The 18,488-nt window shown below is 40.8% G+C and overlaps 1 protein-coding gene across 1 annotated transcript in view; it reads right to left on the bottom strand.

Moving 5' to 3' along the window:
- Positions 1-18,488, bottom strand: part of PNG1 (peptide-N-glycanase 1) — a 303,302-nt gene that overhangs the window by 157,621 nt on the left and 127,193 nt on the right. The window contains exons 7-8 of the mRNA XM_089457702.1: positions 16,426-16,480; positions 16,116-16,202 (exon numbers count right to left, since the gene is read on the bottom strand). Of these exons, the coding sequence (XP_089313828.1) occupies positions 16,116-16,202; positions 16,426-16,480 (142 nt within the window). The remainder of the gene's footprint in view (positions 1-16,115; positions 16,203-16,425; positions 16,481-18,488) is intronic.

Below are 18,488 nucleotides of genomic sequence, written 5' to 3'. Positions count from 1 at the left end.
AGTTATTTTGCAGCAGTTTGCTAGTAAAGAATAACGTCAGGAAGGAAAGGAGAAATAGCACAAAAAATCATGGACAGAATCAATTGTCAGGAAGCCTCAGAATTATCTTCCAGGTTGGAGGATGAGTTTGCATGTTTGTCAGGTTCAACATCATTTGGTGTGTGGTATATTGATAGTGGAGCTTCAACTCATATGACAGGAGTTAGAGAATATTTCTCTAGCTATCAAGAGGAGCAGATGGACTTCCAGATCACTATGGGTAACAGAACTAAATGTACTCCGGTAGGGAAAGGCACCATAAAATTTCAAACAGAAACAGGAACCAGCACCAGCGCTACTAATGTACTACATGTGCCAGGATTGGGTATGAACCTAATTTCAGTGTCCCAAATGCAGGACAAGGGATACGATGTACACTTCATGGGGAAGAAAGTGTATGTCAAACACTATAGCTGGAAGAAGGTGAGACAGATTGGAGCTCAGAGCCACAGGTTATACAAGATGTAGCTTGATTCTCCAATGGCACTGACAGGCAGTGAGAATAGCAGTGCAAAGGAGCTGAACAAACTATGGCACAGGAGGATGGGACATTTACACATGGAGTGTTGATTTTGGGTAGCACTGGATGTGTTCTAGCAATGAAATTTGGTGGAGAGGCTAAGGCACATGAGATCTCCAAGACCCAGAAATCGGTTGGAGAAATTCCACCCGAATGAAGAGATGTTAAAATAATTAATACTTTTAATGGGTTCCTAAGTCTAAACTTAGGAAAATAAAAATATTAGTGTGTATTAATATAAAATGGGCGAGAAAGTTCTAAGTGACAAGGATCAATCTAGTTCTAATCTTAGCCGTTGATTAGGGACTTAATCTCGATTGTTGAATCGTACACAGGAAAAGTATAAGAGGAGGCTTGAGGGTTAGTTGGAGATACGCCAAGAGAGATCAGTTAGTTCGATTTTCTGGGGCGAGGTTTGCTGAAGAATACATAGCAGAGAGGCAATGAAATGCCAGGAGAGACAGCAAAGGCACTAGAAGGGTTGATGCAAAGGTCGTAGGAGCTGACGCAGAGGACACAGAGGGTCGTAGAGGCTGACGCAGAAGCCGTAGAGGCTAACGCAGAAGTCGTAGAGGGATTCAGAGATAGCGTTGGGAGATTTTGTGGGGCAGACTGGGTGCAGATCAGCAGATGTTGAGCTGGGATAGGGTGACGCAGCTCCTAGAGGAGTGACGCAGTTCCTAAGCAGTGTTTGGACCAGCGTTCGCTGTCTAGCATGGGGAACAACCAGAGTCACTATAGAGTTTAATCATCCGATTGTTGATTTGCCAGAATATCTGTCTCCAGATAGAGGTAACACTGTCGAGGATATTATCTATTGGGTGAGCCATTTTTGGCACCCTAGTTGTATTCACGAAATTTGCTTAATTATAAAAACCCTCTATATGCGGCACCGATTTTCCCGAATTGGGTTTTTTCCAGGGACGATTGTCCAAAAATAACGGTGTCCCTTGTGTGATTGTCTCAGTTTATTTCAGTGCATGATCTATATATTTCTGAAGGCTGCAATAGTGTTTACTTCGATGTTTATGGAATTAAATAATTTGTTAATGTAAAGAACAAGTAGGAGATTGTAAACCAGTGATTGCAGTAGGGATTTCTAATGTGTTAGATTCGGGAATTTTCACATGGTATCGAAGCGATTGCAAATCATAGGCGACTAAAGGCACCAACCAAGAAATCGGGAGAATTTGCAGCAAAAAAGCAGTTGTCCCGAGTGACAGCGTTGTTCCAAAGCCAGAGACGCAAAAGGGGAGTGATGCAGTGCAGAGAAGGTGATGCAGAGGCTCACACAGTGCCTGTGTCAGCACTCTGAGCCAGGTGAAGGTGACGCAGTAGCTGGGAGGAGCCGACGCAGTATCTGCATCAGACTTACGCAGTGCCAAGTCATCTTTCTGAGCCAGGAAGGATTGACGTAGTGGCCAGGAGGAGCTAATCCAGCTCTCACTGTGATTGCGCAGAGCCAGAAGGGCTCAGATTCTTCAATTGTCAGGGCTAAGGGAGCTGAGCATATTTTGATTTGAGGAGCTGGTGGGATGTTGTTTTTGGCAAAACAGTGTCTAAGGAGACTGAACCAAGGTAGAGGGAAGCACTACCTCGACAGATTTCTAGCCAAGAAATCTAGATCCGAGTTGCAACTGCTAAGGAGAATTGGAGAGGAGTGATTCAACAGTTCGCAAGAGGATTTTCGAGAGGGAAATCAAGACTCAAAGGGAGTCTAGAGAAGAGGAGCAGAGATGGCAGTGAACGGATTGAGGGATCAGGACAGATTGGACGGGGCTTCCAATTTTGTCATCTGGAAGGCCAGGATCCTGGCAATCTTGGATAAACATCGCATCAAGGACTATGCCTTGAAAATAGTAGCTGTCCCAGTTGACCCTGATGCAAATGAGAAGTATGAGGAGGCCATGGTGAAGGCGAAATGCATGATCCTAGATAGGGTCAAGGATCATGTAATACCACATATTGCTGAGAAGACAACAGCAAGGGAGATGTGGGAGGCCCTGACCACCTTATACCAGGGCTCTTCCGTGCAGTGGAAGATGTTATTGGAGAAACAGCTGAGGTCATATCAGATGCAGAAAAGAGAGGAGATAGATCCATTCCTTCTCAGGTTGCAAGGAATTCGCGACCAGCTTACTTCCGTGGGGTCTACACCAGATTCAAAGTTCATGGTCAGGACTGTCCTGATGCAGTCTCTGAGGATTTGGAGACATTTGTCCAAAGCATTTTTGGCAAGAGCGACTCTCCCCAGTTGGGAGGAGATGTGGGCGGCTCTTAGATAGGAAGAGCTCAGGAGATTGACCAAGGCCGGGAGTAGCAGCAAGGTAGTTTGAATCAAGAAAGAGGAGAAGGAGGATGCAGCTCTCGCATTAGCGGGATAGCATGGAGTACAGAAGAGGAAGAAGAAATACATCTCCAAGGTCAAGTGCTTCAATTGTGGGGAGTTGGGACATTATGCCTCTCAGTGCCCCAGGAAGAAAGGCAAGGGAGAAACTTCCGACTCAAAGGCTGCTCCAGCAAAGGCGCAGAAGGATGTCGAGACTGATAACAATTGTGCCATGAGTGCCCATGCACCTCTAGAGAAGAGGTGGGGAGACATAGAGCTGTAATCAAGGGGACTATAGAACTGGGGGCAGGATCCTTGAGGTGCCCAAACTCTTGGATCACGTACAGCTACAGGAGCCCTTAATGACAGTAGCATAATGACAAGTGTCGGGTGGAGCAAGGTGTGATGGAACGATAAGGCAGTGCTAGAGTGCATAAGTTTGTAGCAACGCAGTGGAGGTTGCAGTGGTGGGAGAGGCATAGAAGAGGTTGCAGCAGCGCAGTGGCAACAAAGGGAGCACAGGATAGCAACAGAGGTAGCTTCAGCATCACGAGGCTTCCAAACTGACCAGGATGTCAGTGTTTGGGTGAAGTCAGTTACTTACTTCTCAGTAATTGAGTTGCATTGCAGCAGTTAGCAGTGGCAGTGCTATGGGCAGCATGAGGGAGCATTTTGAGAGGGAGCTGCAGTATAGATGTAGCAATGGCAGTGGCAGTGTCATGGGCAGCAGTATAAGAAGCAACAGTGCAGTGGATGTGGAGCAGTAGACCAAGCATCAGCACAGAGGACCGATGTGGAAGATCAGTGTGATACTTCTATGGTGAAGCATTACTAGAGCACATTCCTTGCTAAGAGGGAGTGTTGATTTTGGGTAGCATCGGATGTGTTCTAGCCATGAAATTTGGTGGAGAGGCTAAGGCACATGAGATCTCCAAGACCCAGAAATCGTTTGGAGAAATTTCACCCGGATGAAGAGATATTAAAATAATTAATATTTTTAATGGGTTCCTAAGTCTAAACTTAGGAAAAAAAAAATAATAATGTGTATTAATATAAAATGGGTGAGAAAGTTCTAAGTGACGAGAATCAAGCTAGTTCTAATCTTAGTCGTTGATTAGGGACTTAATCTCGGCCGTTAAATCGTATACATGAAAAGTATAAGAGGAGGCTTGAGGGTCAGTTGGTGATACACCAAGAGAGATCAGTCAGTTCAATTTTCTGGGGCGAGGTTTGCTGAAGAAATCGAGCAAGTGATCAGTTGCAGTGAGGGGCAGTTCAACAAGGGATTTCCATCCAAGGCTGAAGAATACATAGTAGAGAGGCAATGAAATGTCGGGACAGACAGCTCAAGCGCTAGAAGGGATGACACAGAGGCCGTAGGAGCTGACGCAGAGGAAGCAGAGGGTCGTAGAGGCTGACGCAGAAGCCGTAGAAGCTGACGCAAAAGTCGTAGAGGGCTTCAGAGGCAGTGCTCGAAGATTTTGTGGGCAAACTGGGAGCAGATCAGCAGATTCTGAGCCAGGATAGGGTGATGCAGCTCCTGGAGGAGTGACGTAGTTCTTGAGCAGTGCTTGGAGTAGCTTTCGCTGTCCAGCATGGGGAACAACCGGAGTCACTATAGGGTTTGATCATCCGATTATTGATTTTCCGGAATATATGTCTCCGAATAGAGGTGCTACTGTCGAGGATATTCTCTATTGGGTGAGTCATTTCTAGCACCCTAGTTGTATTCACGAAATCTGCTTAATAATACAAACCCTATATATGATGCACCGGTTTTCCTGAATTAGGTTTTTCCGGGAACGATTGTCCAAAAATAACGGTGTCCCTTGTGTGATTGTCTCAGTTTATTTCAGTGCAAGATCTGTATATTTGTGGAGGCTGCAATAGTGTTTACTAAGATTTTTATGCAATTAAATAACTTGTTAATGTAAAGAAAAAGTAGGAGATTGTAAACCAGTAATTGCAGTAGGGATTTCTGATGTGTTAGATTCAGGAATTTTCACATGGAGCACTTAGGATGCTCAGAGAAATTGTAACAGGAGTTCCAGTTCTCAGCACAGAGCACGATGATGTGTAGAGGATGCGCACTTGGGAAGTACACAAAGGCAGCATTTCCTAGAAGTGACAACAGAGCAAATGGTGCATTGGGATTGATACACTTAAATATTTGTGGTCCTATGTCCACTAGAGCTCTTAGCGGTGGTGAATATTTCGTCACCTTTATTGATGATCATTCCACGAAGACCTGGATCTATTTCTTAAAGACCAAAGGTGCGGTCTTTGATCGGTTCAGAGAGTTCAAGGCTCTTGTAGAGAACACGACAGGGAAAAAGATCAAGGTGTTACATTCAGATAATGTTGGAGAACACACAGATAAAGACTTCACGGACTTCTGCGCAAAGGAAGGCATCAAAAGAAAATGGACAACTCCATATAATCCTCAACAGAATGGAGTAGAAGAGCAAAAGAACAGAACAATAGTTGGGGCTGCAAAGGCTATGATGTATGACCAGGATTTGCCTAGATTTTTATGGGCAGAGGCATGCAACACAGCGGTGTACATTCAAAACAGAACACCTCATAGAGCATTGGGGAAGAAAATGCCAGAGGGGGTCTTCACAAGAAAGAAGCCTAAAGTAAGTCATTTGAGGATATTTGGGAGTGTGGCTTACTGTCACATACTAGATGAAAAGCGCAGTAAATTGGATCAGATTGCAGAAAAGGGGTTCCTCGTAGGGTATAGCAAGACCTCAAAGGCATACAGGATCTACATTCCTAGCAGCAAGAAGAATGTAGTTAGGCGAGATGTAAATTTCATGGAAGATAGAGCTTTCAAAAGATCTCGAGAAATGCTTGTAGGTGATCAGTCAAGAGAAGTTTCGTTAGTCCAGCAACAGGGACAACAAGTGGGACAAGCAGGAGTACGGTGACCAGTACTAGTATCTCCTCAAGGGTAGGAGATCCAGGGAATTCTCAGCAAGTGGAGCAGCAAGAACTGTTGGAGGAGCTAATTGGACCTCCCACCACCAGTGGTAGAGCCAATAGGGAAGTGCGTCAAACCTTGAGGGACGCAGAGGAGTTTGTCGGAGCTCCTAGGACAGACAAGAGACAGCGCAAGCAACCTGACAGATATCAAGCTTTGGTAGCTCAGGTTACGAAACCCTCTAGCTTTCAGGAAGTTGCACAGCATCACGTGTGGGTGGATGCCATGGTAGAAGAATACAGTTCTATCATGACAAATGATGTTTGGGAGGTAGTGCCTCGACCAAAAGGTAGATTAGTTGTAGGTTCCAGATGGATCTACAAGATCAACTACGATGTACATGACAGTGTAGAGAAGTATAAGGCTAGATTCACGGCAAAGGGGTATGCACAGAAGGAAGGGATAGACTATGAGGAGACCTTCGCCCTAGTTGCCAGATATACCTCTATCAGATCCGTTATATCCCTACCAGTGCAGTTAGGATGGGAGATTCACCAGATGGACGTCAAGACAACATTCTTGAATGGGGTGATAGAAGAAGAGGTCTATATAGAGCAGCCTGAAGGCTTCGAAACACATGATAAGCACACTCATGTATGCAGGTTGAAGAAAGCCCTATATGGGCTCAAATAGGCACCCAGGGCGTGGTATGGTCAAATTGACAGTTATTTGTAGCAGTTGGGATTCATCAAGAGTGATGCAGAATCCCAATCTCTACTATTTAATGGTGGAGAATGAGCCTCTCATTCTGGTTTTGTAGGTAGATGCCCTGTTTCTAACAGGGTCATCAAGGCTTATAAAGGACTGCAAAAGGAACCTTGAAGCAGAATTCGACATGGAGGATATGGGGTGAATGCACTATTTTCTAGGACTGGAAGTATGGCAGAAGAATGGGGAGTGTTGACCACTACGTGTCAACTTTCCAGCAATACACCCCCTTTTCTTCGCAAAAAAGGGATAGCGCTTGATCGACATGTCTGTGCCATTCGACAGTCATCGACAGCTTGATCAATTTATGTTTTAAACCCAGTCTGCATATTTAATTGTAAATAATCTTAGCAAAGTTGAGTCATGTATGTAAATTGCCTAGGTGGACCTAATTTTCTAGTGATAATCTATGTTCCGGAAGGTTTTTTGTCTCACCGATCTATGATCGGCAGAGTTTTCCTTCAGCCTAACCCCAAAGCCGGAATGGATTTTGTCATTAGAATCTTAGGAGAATCCTAGTGTGTTAATCTGCTAGATTATAGTTGTGTCGCAGAACTGGGTGGTTTATGAGGGTCTATGTCAACTGGGTTCTCCCCCTTGAGATGTAAAGTTGTAAAAGTCATGATGTAAAGTGTCTGGAGGGTTAGAAAATGTTTTAATCCCCTCATAAGTCCTAAGTCCTAGGTCCTAGGTGATTTTTCCAAAGGCTAAGTTCGAGGATCCATTTAAAAATAAATTAAAAAATTAAAAGACTAAAAAAATTAAAAAAATAACTGAAAAATAAAAATTTTAAAAAATAAAAAATAATAAAATTTATAAAATAAATTAAAAAAATAAATAAAAATAATAAAATAAAGTAAAAACCTAAAAATAATAAAATAATAATATTTTTGAGTAAATAAATGCAGAATTTCAATTTTTAATGCATTAAAAAATTCGACGGATGAGATTAAGAGATGTCTTGATCCTCATCAACGGTCGAGATCATTTTGACATGGATCACTCGAACTAGCCGTTGGGAATTTTTCCTTTAAATAGGGTGCTAGGGGTCATTTGAGATGAGATTAGATCTGAGAGTCTGGTGCTAAAGAAAGCTCTCTTGTAGTCATTTTTGTGCAATAAAGAAAACTTTGGGGTTAAAAATCTTGCTGGTATTACTCTTCTGAAAACGCTATAAGATTGTTTTATTTTTCTGCATAATTTTATTTTCAGCCATTGATGATAGCTTAATGAAGATTGATCTAGGCACATGTATCTTGTCTGATCTTTGGGGTTTGAATGATAGTTTAGATTCTGAAATATAGTGGCAGGTATCTCCATTTGATCGGGGTTTTACTATTGTTTTCTCCCTCTATGTTAATGGTTGATTTTAAGCTGTGCAGGAAATCCCTTTTTCAGATTACCGGGCGTTAGGGGAAGTTCTCGGCTGAACCAGCTAACTCCCGGGTTGTGTTTTCTGAAAGAGCCCAGCCAATTTTGATCCCAGGCTTACCATCTGAAATTTTTTATGAATGCATGCAGGGTTTTTCTGAAGCATCTCTCGTTAAATTAAAGTTCTGAAAATATTTATGTGGCATAACGAGAAATCTCGCTGTTTTAGAGCCTGCAGTTTGTGAATGTTGTAATTATTTAGTTAGGGTTTTTAGTTTCATTTCTTGCACATTATTTTTGGGTTTTCTGTTCTTTGTCATTGCAGGTTGCAGGTACAGGTTTTGAGAAATATTTCAGGGTTTCATCAGAAAATCTGAAGCAGCTTGCAACCCGTGGCTTTCATTGTAGATTTGACGGAGCAAGGATTTCCAGCCTTCATAGCTAGGGTTTGAGTTCACACTGATCGTATTTTCTGAGGGCTGCAAAGCTGGTCTGGGCCATTTTTCTCCATAAACTCTTGAGGAAGAATTCGTCATTGGTTACCTCTGGTTCATTTCCAAAAAAAAAAAAAACAGCATTTCAACCTGCTCCGTTCCTCATTGTGCAATCGTATATCCCTCAACACTGCTCATTTATTCGCTGCTTAATTTCTGCCTTCATCCATCGACCTGCAGCCTTCATTCTGCCCTTTCTCTCTGCGTTTTTTTTTTCCTTCTGGTGCCATCACGCAACTCTTCCCAAAACGCAGTCCCTATCGTTGGCAATCTTCACTGCTGCTCTCCAACCTGCACACACACGACTGCAGCAGTCCATACTTCGATCCTCCGCAGCCATTTCTGATAAACCGCGCAGCCATCTTTTGCTCACGCCGCTGCCCCGTCCAACTCCATCCGTCCAAACTGCAAAATACAATATTGCGTTTTCTTTTTTTTAATTGCCAAACGTTTGATACGTTTTGGGATTTTAAGGATTAATGTTTCAAAAAAAAAAAAAAAATGTATATGATTCACTCACGTTAGTTCTTAAGTGGTGTTAGTTAAGATTTAGCGTAGGTTCTTTTTTTTATTTAGTTGGGATATATTTAAGTTTTGTATTTGCTTTCCTTTTGTTAGACTTTAGTTTTAATATTTAGAAATTTTAAGTTTAGTTTAGTTTTAGGTTTTGGATTTGAGGTTTTTTTTTTTTTTTTTTTAGATTTGTTTAAATTTAGTTTTGTTTAAAGAAATATAAAAAAAAATCATAAATGTTTTAAAAAAAAATAAAAAAGGTTCTTTTTCATTTTTTTTTGAGGATCTTAGTTTAGGTTAGAGTTTAGTTTATTTTTGGTTTAGCCGTTAGTTTTAGATCTATTAAATTTTTGTTTTAATTTTAGATTTAAATTTCGTTAAAATTAGATTTAATTTTGTTTAAATTTTGATTTTATAATAAATAAAAAATATATATAAAAATAAAAAGAAATCGATTTTCATTTTAGATGAGTTGTTTCAAGTTTTATTTTATTTTTTAGTTTTTTTTAATAAATTCAAAAAAAAAAAATCTCATATAAAAATTATAAATGATTTAAAAAATATAAAAAGATTCTTTTTCATTTCTTGTTTAGAATAGATTTTAGTTTGTTCTATTTTTTTATTTTAGAATTTTAAAAAAAATAAAAAATATATATATCAAAAGTTAATAAAGGGTTAGTTTTTCTTTTAGGATTTATTTGGATTCAAATTTTGATTTAATTTTTTAAAGTTTTGATTTAATTTTTAAAGTTAGATAAAAAATAAAAAAATAAAAAAAATAAAAAAATTCCCTTTTTTTAGACTTTAGTTAGGATTTTAGTTTTGTTTAATTTTTAGATTTAAAATTTTATATCAAAAATTATTTTATGGTTTTAGATCAGATTTTAATTTAGGATTTTGTTCTATTTTGATTTCTTTTAAGCTTAGAATCATAAAAAATATATAAAAATTGAAAAATTCATTTTTGGTGTCTCTATGTTCCATTTCTCTATAGTTAAAAGCACTTAATGTTTATCTTGAAGTTAGCTATGTGAAAGTGGTAACTGATCAGCATCTAAATTTTATGATCATTTAAAGCATTTAATTTTTCTTTAAGTTTAATTGCTGGATCACCATTAAGGCGTTGTGCATTTGTTGAAAATCTTACATCGCTTGGGTTATTTGATGATAAATGATTGTTCTACATGGTTTGTATTTCTGCAATATTCAATAAATAATCATTTAATCATCAGCTCCTTAAGGCATTGGTCTATTAACTTAATAAAATCAATTAAGTGCTTGTTTCCCTTCGTGTCTCCCAGCCCAACTGGCTCTCAGTTGGTCATCCATTTTCCCATAGGGTCTACCCCCCTTAGCCGCAAGAGACAGGCTTAAACGGAGAGATCGGGGATCAGGGTGACAGCCCCCGGTCTGAGCGTTGTCATGACAATCTGTGAGACAACAGGGAGATTTTCCTTAGGAAAGGGAGATATGCTATAAATATTTTGCAGATGTTCAGAATGCAGGGTTGTCGGCCTGTGACGACGCCCATGATCACCAATTAGATGAAGATAGATGCATTAGGGGACAAGGAAGTCGACACCACCTTGTACAGACAGCTCATTGGGTCGCTCATGTATCTGGTTAACACTAGGCTAGACATTTGTTTCGCTGCCAACACCCTTAGTCAGCACATGGTAGAACCGAAAAGGGTACATTAGGCATTTGCTAGGCACATTCTTAGATATGTGCGTGGAACAGTCGGATATGGGTTGAAATACACTCGAGGAGATGACATCAGATTACACGAATTCACAGATGCAATTGGGCAGGTAGTTCAGTGGACAGGAAAAGTACCTCCAGGTACTGCTTCAGTGTTGGATCAAGGATGGTCTCTTGGTGCAATACGAAGCAGAAGTCAGTAACACTGAGCTTAATAGAATCTCAATATATGGCAACCAGCACAGTTACGTGTGAAGCTATATGGCTTAGGAAGTTGCTCGTAAGTTTGTTCAGGAAGAAGATGGGAGCGACCAGTGTTTACTGTGATAATCAGAGTTGCATAAAACTCTGAGAATCCGCTATTTCATGATAGGTCAAAACACATTGATATCAGATGTCATTTCATCAAAGACTGTGTTCAGCGTGGCAATCCAGCGACAATATGTTCCCACGGGAGATTAGGTAGCAGACATACTCATGAAATCTCTAGGGAGAGCTAAGTTCATCGAGTTCAGGGAACATATGGGTACGGTGGAGAACCCGTATTAGTAGCAAAAACAGATGGATTCTCAGTTGCAGCAGCAGCAAAAGAGAGGGAGTTGTAGTGTAGATGCAGTAGTTGACAACAATTCAACAGGGTCAGCAGCAACACAGATGCAACTCATATTAGAGTTGTGCAATAGTGATGGGCAGAGCAGCCAGACATCAGCAGCACGACAAGATGTGGTGCAGAGGCAGGGTGTTGCTTCAGTGGGTTGCAGCGCTAGAACACATTCCTCGCTAAGAGTGATAGTTTTTGTAGCATCAGATGTGTTCTAGCCACAAAATTTGGTTGAGAGGCTAGAATACATGTATTCTCCAAAACCCAGAAATCGTTTCTGGAAATTCCAACTAGAGACGATTTAATTAAAATAATTAATCGTTTTTTAATGTTTCCCAAGTCTAAACTTAGGAAATATTATTAATTAAAGGGTATTAATTAAGTCATGGTGAGAATCTTCTAGATGAAGGTGGGAAGCAGCGGCAAGGGGGTCAGAATCAAGAAGGAGGAAGAGGAGGATGCTATCGTAGCATCTGCGGGAAAGCAGGAGAAACGAAAGAAGAAGGACCTCTCCAAGGTCAAATGCTTCCACTGTGGGGAACTGGGTCACTATGCGAGCCAGTGTCCAAGGAAGAAGAGCAAGGGAGAGGCTTCCGAGACCAAGGCTGCGCCAGCAAAGGCGAAGAAGGAAGTGGAGACAAATGATGATTGTGCCATGAGTGCTCACAAGCCACTTGAGAGGAAATGGGGAGACATCAAGCTGTAGTCAAATGGACTACAGGCGATGAGGGGCAGGATCTTCGAGGTACCCAGCCTCTTAGATTATACCTTGCTACGGGAGCCCTGAAGAGGAGTAGCAATACTAACGGATGTCAATAGAGACGGATGCGGATGGAGCGACAGAGGGAGCTACATTGCAGGATTCCCAGGACAACGTGAGGCAATAGTGCGAGATGCATGGAGTTGTTGCAGCAACGTAGAGGTCAGAGAAAGGGCACTTGTCAGCGATAGAGGGAGTTTCAGCGTCGAGGGTGTCTCTAGCCTGACAGAGATGTCAGAGTTGGGAGATCAGTTACTTACTTCTCAGTAACTGAGTTGCAATGCAACAATTAGCAGTGGCAGTCAATGTTTTAAAACTCCGACTCCGACTCCGACTCGGCCGAGGGTCGACTCCGACTCCGACTCCGACTCGGTATCAACTCGGCCAGCTCGATTTCAATGACTCGGTCATTGTAAAAAATACATTAAATATTTATTTTTTATAAAAACACATAATTTTAAAGATTTTCATTCATGTTTCCAAACACACAGCATTAGAATATAGATAGAAGACAACATATGATCAAAGTAGGCTCATGAATATATCCATTATATCAAAATGGCACCCAATGCATTGTCCAATACATACACGATGATGATATAGAGATCAAAACAAAAACACATAACCAAGGAGGCTATAAATGGCCTCTACAACAAAAGTCTGTGACCAGTACTACTGGCTACTGCTAGAGTAGCCAACATCATCTGGCTCAGTGTTACTTGGAAGTTGGGAGCAGGAGCGAAAGTGGGGAGCGAGAGCGAAAACGAGAGCGGGAGCGAAATTTTCAGAAGCTCCTGGTTTGGGAGCGAATCCCAGAGGAGTTCGACAACCAATGTCACTAACATCAAGGTACATAGAGGGATTGGTGCTCTTGATTAAATACGAGTTCCATACCCTAATACATGACAAAATTCAATGGAAACATTGCAATCCTCCAATCCTGAAATCCTGAAAAACTGATAAGTCTGCTGGATTTTGAATGAAATCTAAAATTCTACTTTCTCCATATGAAATCCAATGAGGCCGAAACCACTCTCAAACATCCTGAGTCATTTCATGGTAATGTTAAAAATTTAAGTAAAAGGATGAAAATGAAGATTAAGGAGAATGTCACTTTTACTTTAAGAATTTAACATTACCATGAAATTTGAATAGCATATCAATAGTAGAGAGCATTTGAGTGTGTTAAATAGGGTTTGGGAGGGGGAAATGGACCCCAAATAACATTTAACTAATTCATAAAACACATTGGAGTTCAAACCAATCAGCAAACACTTCAAAATTTCATTAAAAAAATGTCAAATCGCTGTTTTGATACAGGCCACTGGTTATGACTCGGCCGAGTCAATACAGGTCCGAGTTACAGAAACGGCCGAGTTGGCCGAGTCAGCCATGACTCGACCGAGTCATTGACTCGGCCGAGTTGGCCGAGTCATGGCTGACTCGGCCAGTCGAACCGTTCCAAGGGCCGGGTCACAGCAGAGGGTAATGGCTCGGATCAACCCGGTCGTTTCGGTATCGAAACGGCCGTTTCTTAAAACAATGGTGGCAGTGCTATGGGCAGCATGATGCAGCATGATGAGAGGGGTTGCCGTACGGATGCAGCAGTGGCAGTGGAAGGGCCATGGGTAGCAGTACATGATGCAGTAGTACAGAGGATGTTGGGCAACATGCCTAGCATCAGCACCAGGACTGATGCCGGATGATCAAGGTGATGCTCAGTGAAGAGTATTACTAGAGCACAGTCCTCGCTAAGAGGGAGTGTTGATTTGGGGTAGCATTGGATGTGCTCTAGCTAAGAAAATTGGTGGAGAGGCTAAAGCACATGAGATCTCCAATACCCCGAAATGGTTTGGGTAGATTCTAAACAGTTTGGGAGATATTAAAATGATTAATATTTTTAATGGAGTCCCTAAGTCTAAACTTAGGGAAAATAAAATATTAATGTGAATTAATATAAAACTGTGTTAGAAGGGTACAAAAGTCATGGATCAAGCTAGAGTTAATCTTAGCCGTTGATTAGGGACTTAATCTCAGCCGTGAATTGTCAACGAGAAAAGTATAAGAGGAGGTTTGAGGGTCACTTGGAGAACGCACCGAGTTGATCAAGACTTCGATTTTCTGGGGTAGGGCTTGCTGAGGAAATCAAAGGAGTGATCAGAGTTGCAGTTGAGGGGCAGTGAATACAGAGCAGAGAGGCAAAGAAGGTACCAGGAGCATCAACACAGAAGCTGAGAGAGAGAGGGATGCAGAGCCAGCTAGAGGCCACGCAGAGCCAGTCAGGGCCCACGCAGAGGCAGCCAGGAGCTGCGCAATGCTAGAGAGCCGATGTGGGTGACGCAGAGGCTCTATAGGCTGACACAATGCCTCCAGAGGCTGACGCAGGGTGAGTGTGGGTGACGTTGGGCTGACGCTGGGCCAGAGAGGCTGACGCAGTCCTTAGAGGCAGACGTTGGAGATTTCGTGGGGCAAATTAGAGCTAAGAGCTGTAGGATTGTTCATCCGAGGTTTTAGCCAGAATATCTGTCTCCGACTGAGAGGTACTATTGCCGAGATCATTCTTTGTTGGGTGAGCTGGTTTGGAACCTAGATTGTATTCTGAAACTGCTTAATAATAAAACCCTCAGATAGCTGCACCAGTTTTCCCGCATTGGGTTTTTCTAGGGACATTAGTCCAAAAATAACAGTTTCACTTGTGTTCTTGTTTTTCCTTCAGTTGATGATCTGTAATGTGTTGAGCATGTACTTGTATTTATTTTTAGTATTTACATGGTAAATAACTTGTTAATTAAACAGAACAAGTAGGCAAGAATAAATCAGAAAGTACATGAAGGATTTCTAACAGTTAGACTTAGAAATTCCAACAAGAATGGATGAGAGGCATCTGAGGCTGGCTATCTACGGATCATGGTAGGGTTGCTGGCTGGCCAGCTGCATCGTAGGAGAAAAATTTTATCCTAGGGTTCCCATGTATATGGATGGATAACAATCTACTATGCCTCAAAATTATCAATGTCGACGCCTCTGTATGTCATCATTTGTTATTGTTGCCATAATGGTCTTTTAAATCCCTTTAAAACATTTCTTCATATTGATTTAAGAGTTTGTTCACCTTTGATAAACCTTTTGTTGTTTTAAATTCAACTATTAATAAAGACTGCCTTGCTTGTGCCTAACAATTTGCCTCTTTCATGTGATTTGAAATCAAGAACCCCCTAACAAAATATCTTGTCCACATCCTAGTTCTCTGATATTGGATCACACGCACCAACTATTATCACTCTGATAGCATTAATAGTCATGGCATACTTAGACATAAAAGAGAAGAAATCGGACAAATGAACAGTGCTGAAAAAATCAGCAAGGGTCCAGAAAACACCTTTTCGGCAAAATCGGCAAAAAATTCGACAAAAATCAGCAAACCGCGGCACATATTAAAAAATACAAAATATGCTCATTTTTCCAAAATCGGGAAAAATCGCCAAAGGAAAAAATCGCGATTTTTACCCGGTGATTTTTCGACAGCTGGAAAAATCGCAATGTTGCCGATTTTTCGTGAATTTTGACCAATGTTTGCAACACTGCACATGAATAATGCTACTTGATTGTTTTGAACATGAATGGTTATTGAATAGACACATGAGTCAAAAGTTATGACCAATTATTGTCTCATATATAACTATTACGTGATTAATTGCAATCCATAAATACATAACAAAACAGTTTATCAAGAGCAACATAGCACAAACATTATTGCTAAAATAAGTGCTAACAGATCGCACTTCAACCAAATATGTTGCTAACACTATGCTGTGTACTCTAAGATTATGGCAACCGTAACTATTCCATATTTACATAAAGTGACTTAAAACTTGCAGAAATCTTTGTCTACATCCTACTCTGAAGATTCACATATAGCTATGTTTTGGCCTATTGTTTATGCAAGCCAAACTCATTCTCCTATAGGGAATTAAGACTCCTTATTCTAAGTGTATAATAATCATTTTGAACTTCCAGTTGGAATGAATCAGGCCACCTCAAATATCCTTTAAAAAATTCCACATTTGGCATTCTCAAAGGCAAATACACTTACCAGGCGAGCTTGATAACCAAATGATCTACAATACAATGTAAAGCAATTTGCCCACTCTCCACAGCGTCCTCTCCTGGTCTCCACAAGCTGCAATCAAGGATTCAGACAAATCATGGATCTCAGAGACTTGATAATGTCATTAAGAAGCCCACTTAAAATGAGGCCACCTAAAATGAGACTGACAAGTAAGTACAAGAACAACAGAAAATGAAACAACATAACCTGGGCATACAAAAGGGTTACCCCAAGGGGAAGAACCCTATAAACATTGCGACAAGACAGTTGTTAAAAGTGCTAGGATTACAAAAACCTTCAGTGGATCATTGTAGCGAGGAAAGCGAGTAGTCGCTGAACACTTGTTGCACCTGTAGTTTACAAACCATTCATGAGTTTAAGAATTCACAATAGTGACTAAAACTTAGTTAAAAATTATGGCAACTTTGTCTATAAGAGAACTTGAAACACCGTACATCAGAAATAACAGAACTAGTGATAGAATATAATTACAAGTCTATGAAGCTAATTAGAGAGATAATTTATCTCATTATATTCTAAATTCACTGGAATGTGGGTGCTTATCATTTCAAAAATATAGCAGAATATTGTGATTCCCAAAAAATGTAATATCTGCATGATGGGGCTAAAATAAGAAGAATTATGCCTTATGAATTGAATTATCAAAACAAATATAAAATAAGCCCTTAAAGTAGCAAATTTCATTTTAGAAGAAATGGCTTTTTATTTTCCATGCTCAAGAAAAACTGCAGTGAATTCTCCATGCTACAACAGATTTAATTTACAATTAGGTAGCATAAGGCTCAATGGATATCCACTGGGGGAAAATGTGTTCTTTATCTTTCCTTTCCAATTTTCAAATGGTGATAATTCAGCTGAAATGATACCCTTTTTTCAGTACTCACATTAGGAAATATCACTCTGCCGTTGATGGTTTTGATATGATTATCATGTGCATTGCATCTCCAAGAACTGTTAGTCATCCGTATTACAGTGGACTTGACCCTTAATTGGATAGTGTTTAAATTGGCAACTAGGGCCAAACTCCATGTGGGTCATATTATTTATGGCAGCTGATATTTTTATTGGATCCCTCTCATTGAGAGATGTAGGATTGATCTAAATATCATACGATTCCGATAAGTATTTATGAAGTTACGAATTTATTTATGTTATGGACAAATTGTTAAGTCGGCCAGCAACATTTGTAGGCTCAGAAGCCCAACAGTCATGTCTATTCAACCTCTACGTTTTAGTATCAATAGAAGAGGACTTCAAGTCATTTCTATACACACTTGGATCTCTTCCTCTCTCTACTTGTCTTTGGGTTTTAGTAGGAGGAGAGATCCTAAGGAAAAGACGGAAAAGCCGGAAAAGACGGAAAAGCCGGAAAAGCCGGAAAAGCCGGAAAAGCCGGAAAAGCTGGAACTGCAGGAAAAGCCAGAAAAGAAGGAACTGCCGGAAAAGCCAGAAAAGCTGGAACTGCTGGAAAAGTCGGAACTACCGAAAAATCCAGAAACGCCGGAAATACCGGAAAAGCTATAAAAGCCGGAAAAGCCAGAACTGCAGGAAAAGCCGGAAAAGCCGGAAATACCGAAAAAGCTAGAAAAGCCAGAAAAGCCGGAATTGCCGAAACTGCCGGAAAAGCCGGAACTACCTGGAACTGCCGAAACAGCCGGAGCATCTGTCTCCGAAGGAAGGAAACATGATGTATGAGATCATGGGAAGCATAATAAGCAGCATGATGATATGAGCATGGGCAGCATAATGATGCATGATGATATGAGCATGGGCAGCATAATGATGAATGAGATCATGAGCATGGGCAGCTTGATGATGAATAAGACCATGGAAGATGCAGCATGATGAGCAGCATGAAGATGAGAGCAGCTCAGTCATCAAGGTTCAACACATGTGACAGTACAACAAGGTGTCACACGGTAATGTGCAGCAAATAGACGAGATGCAGCACTATGATAGGTGAACGAGTCACCTTAGAGAATCAGTTGAAGCAATATGTCTTCAACTGATCTCATGTCGATATCAAAAGTCAAAGTGATTGACTTCTATTGTAAATGTACTATCTCTCTCACTTTCTCTGCTGAACTTTGAAGAACATAAAAGAGGAATTGATCAAGGGTTTCCCCACATCGGGGTTTGTCCCTGGCTAGCGCCACATCTTGTGTCCTCTTGTCTTGGCTTGTCTTCTGCGATTTATATTTATGTTCTATCTGTAGTTTATCTTATGTTGATGTGATTGCTAATGTGGAAAAGAAATTGAAATAAATTGCTTTCGCATAGAACATACCTAAAATTAACATGGTATCAGAGCTGAGGTGAAGACAATGCCCAAGCAAG

The sequence above is a fragment of the Pinus tabuliformis genome, chromosome 7 (assembly GCF_031772625.1).
Source record: "Pinus tabuliformis cultivar Carrire ecotype Pingquan chromosome 7, CPIR1, whole genome shotgun sequence".
Taxonomy (NCBI): domain Eukaryota; kingdom Viridiplantae; phylum Streptophyta; class Pinopsida; order Pinales; family Pinaceae; genus Pinus; species Pinus tabuliformis.
Note: the sequence above shows the minus strand (reverse complement) of the source record. Positions and strands in the feature narration are given on the sequence as shown.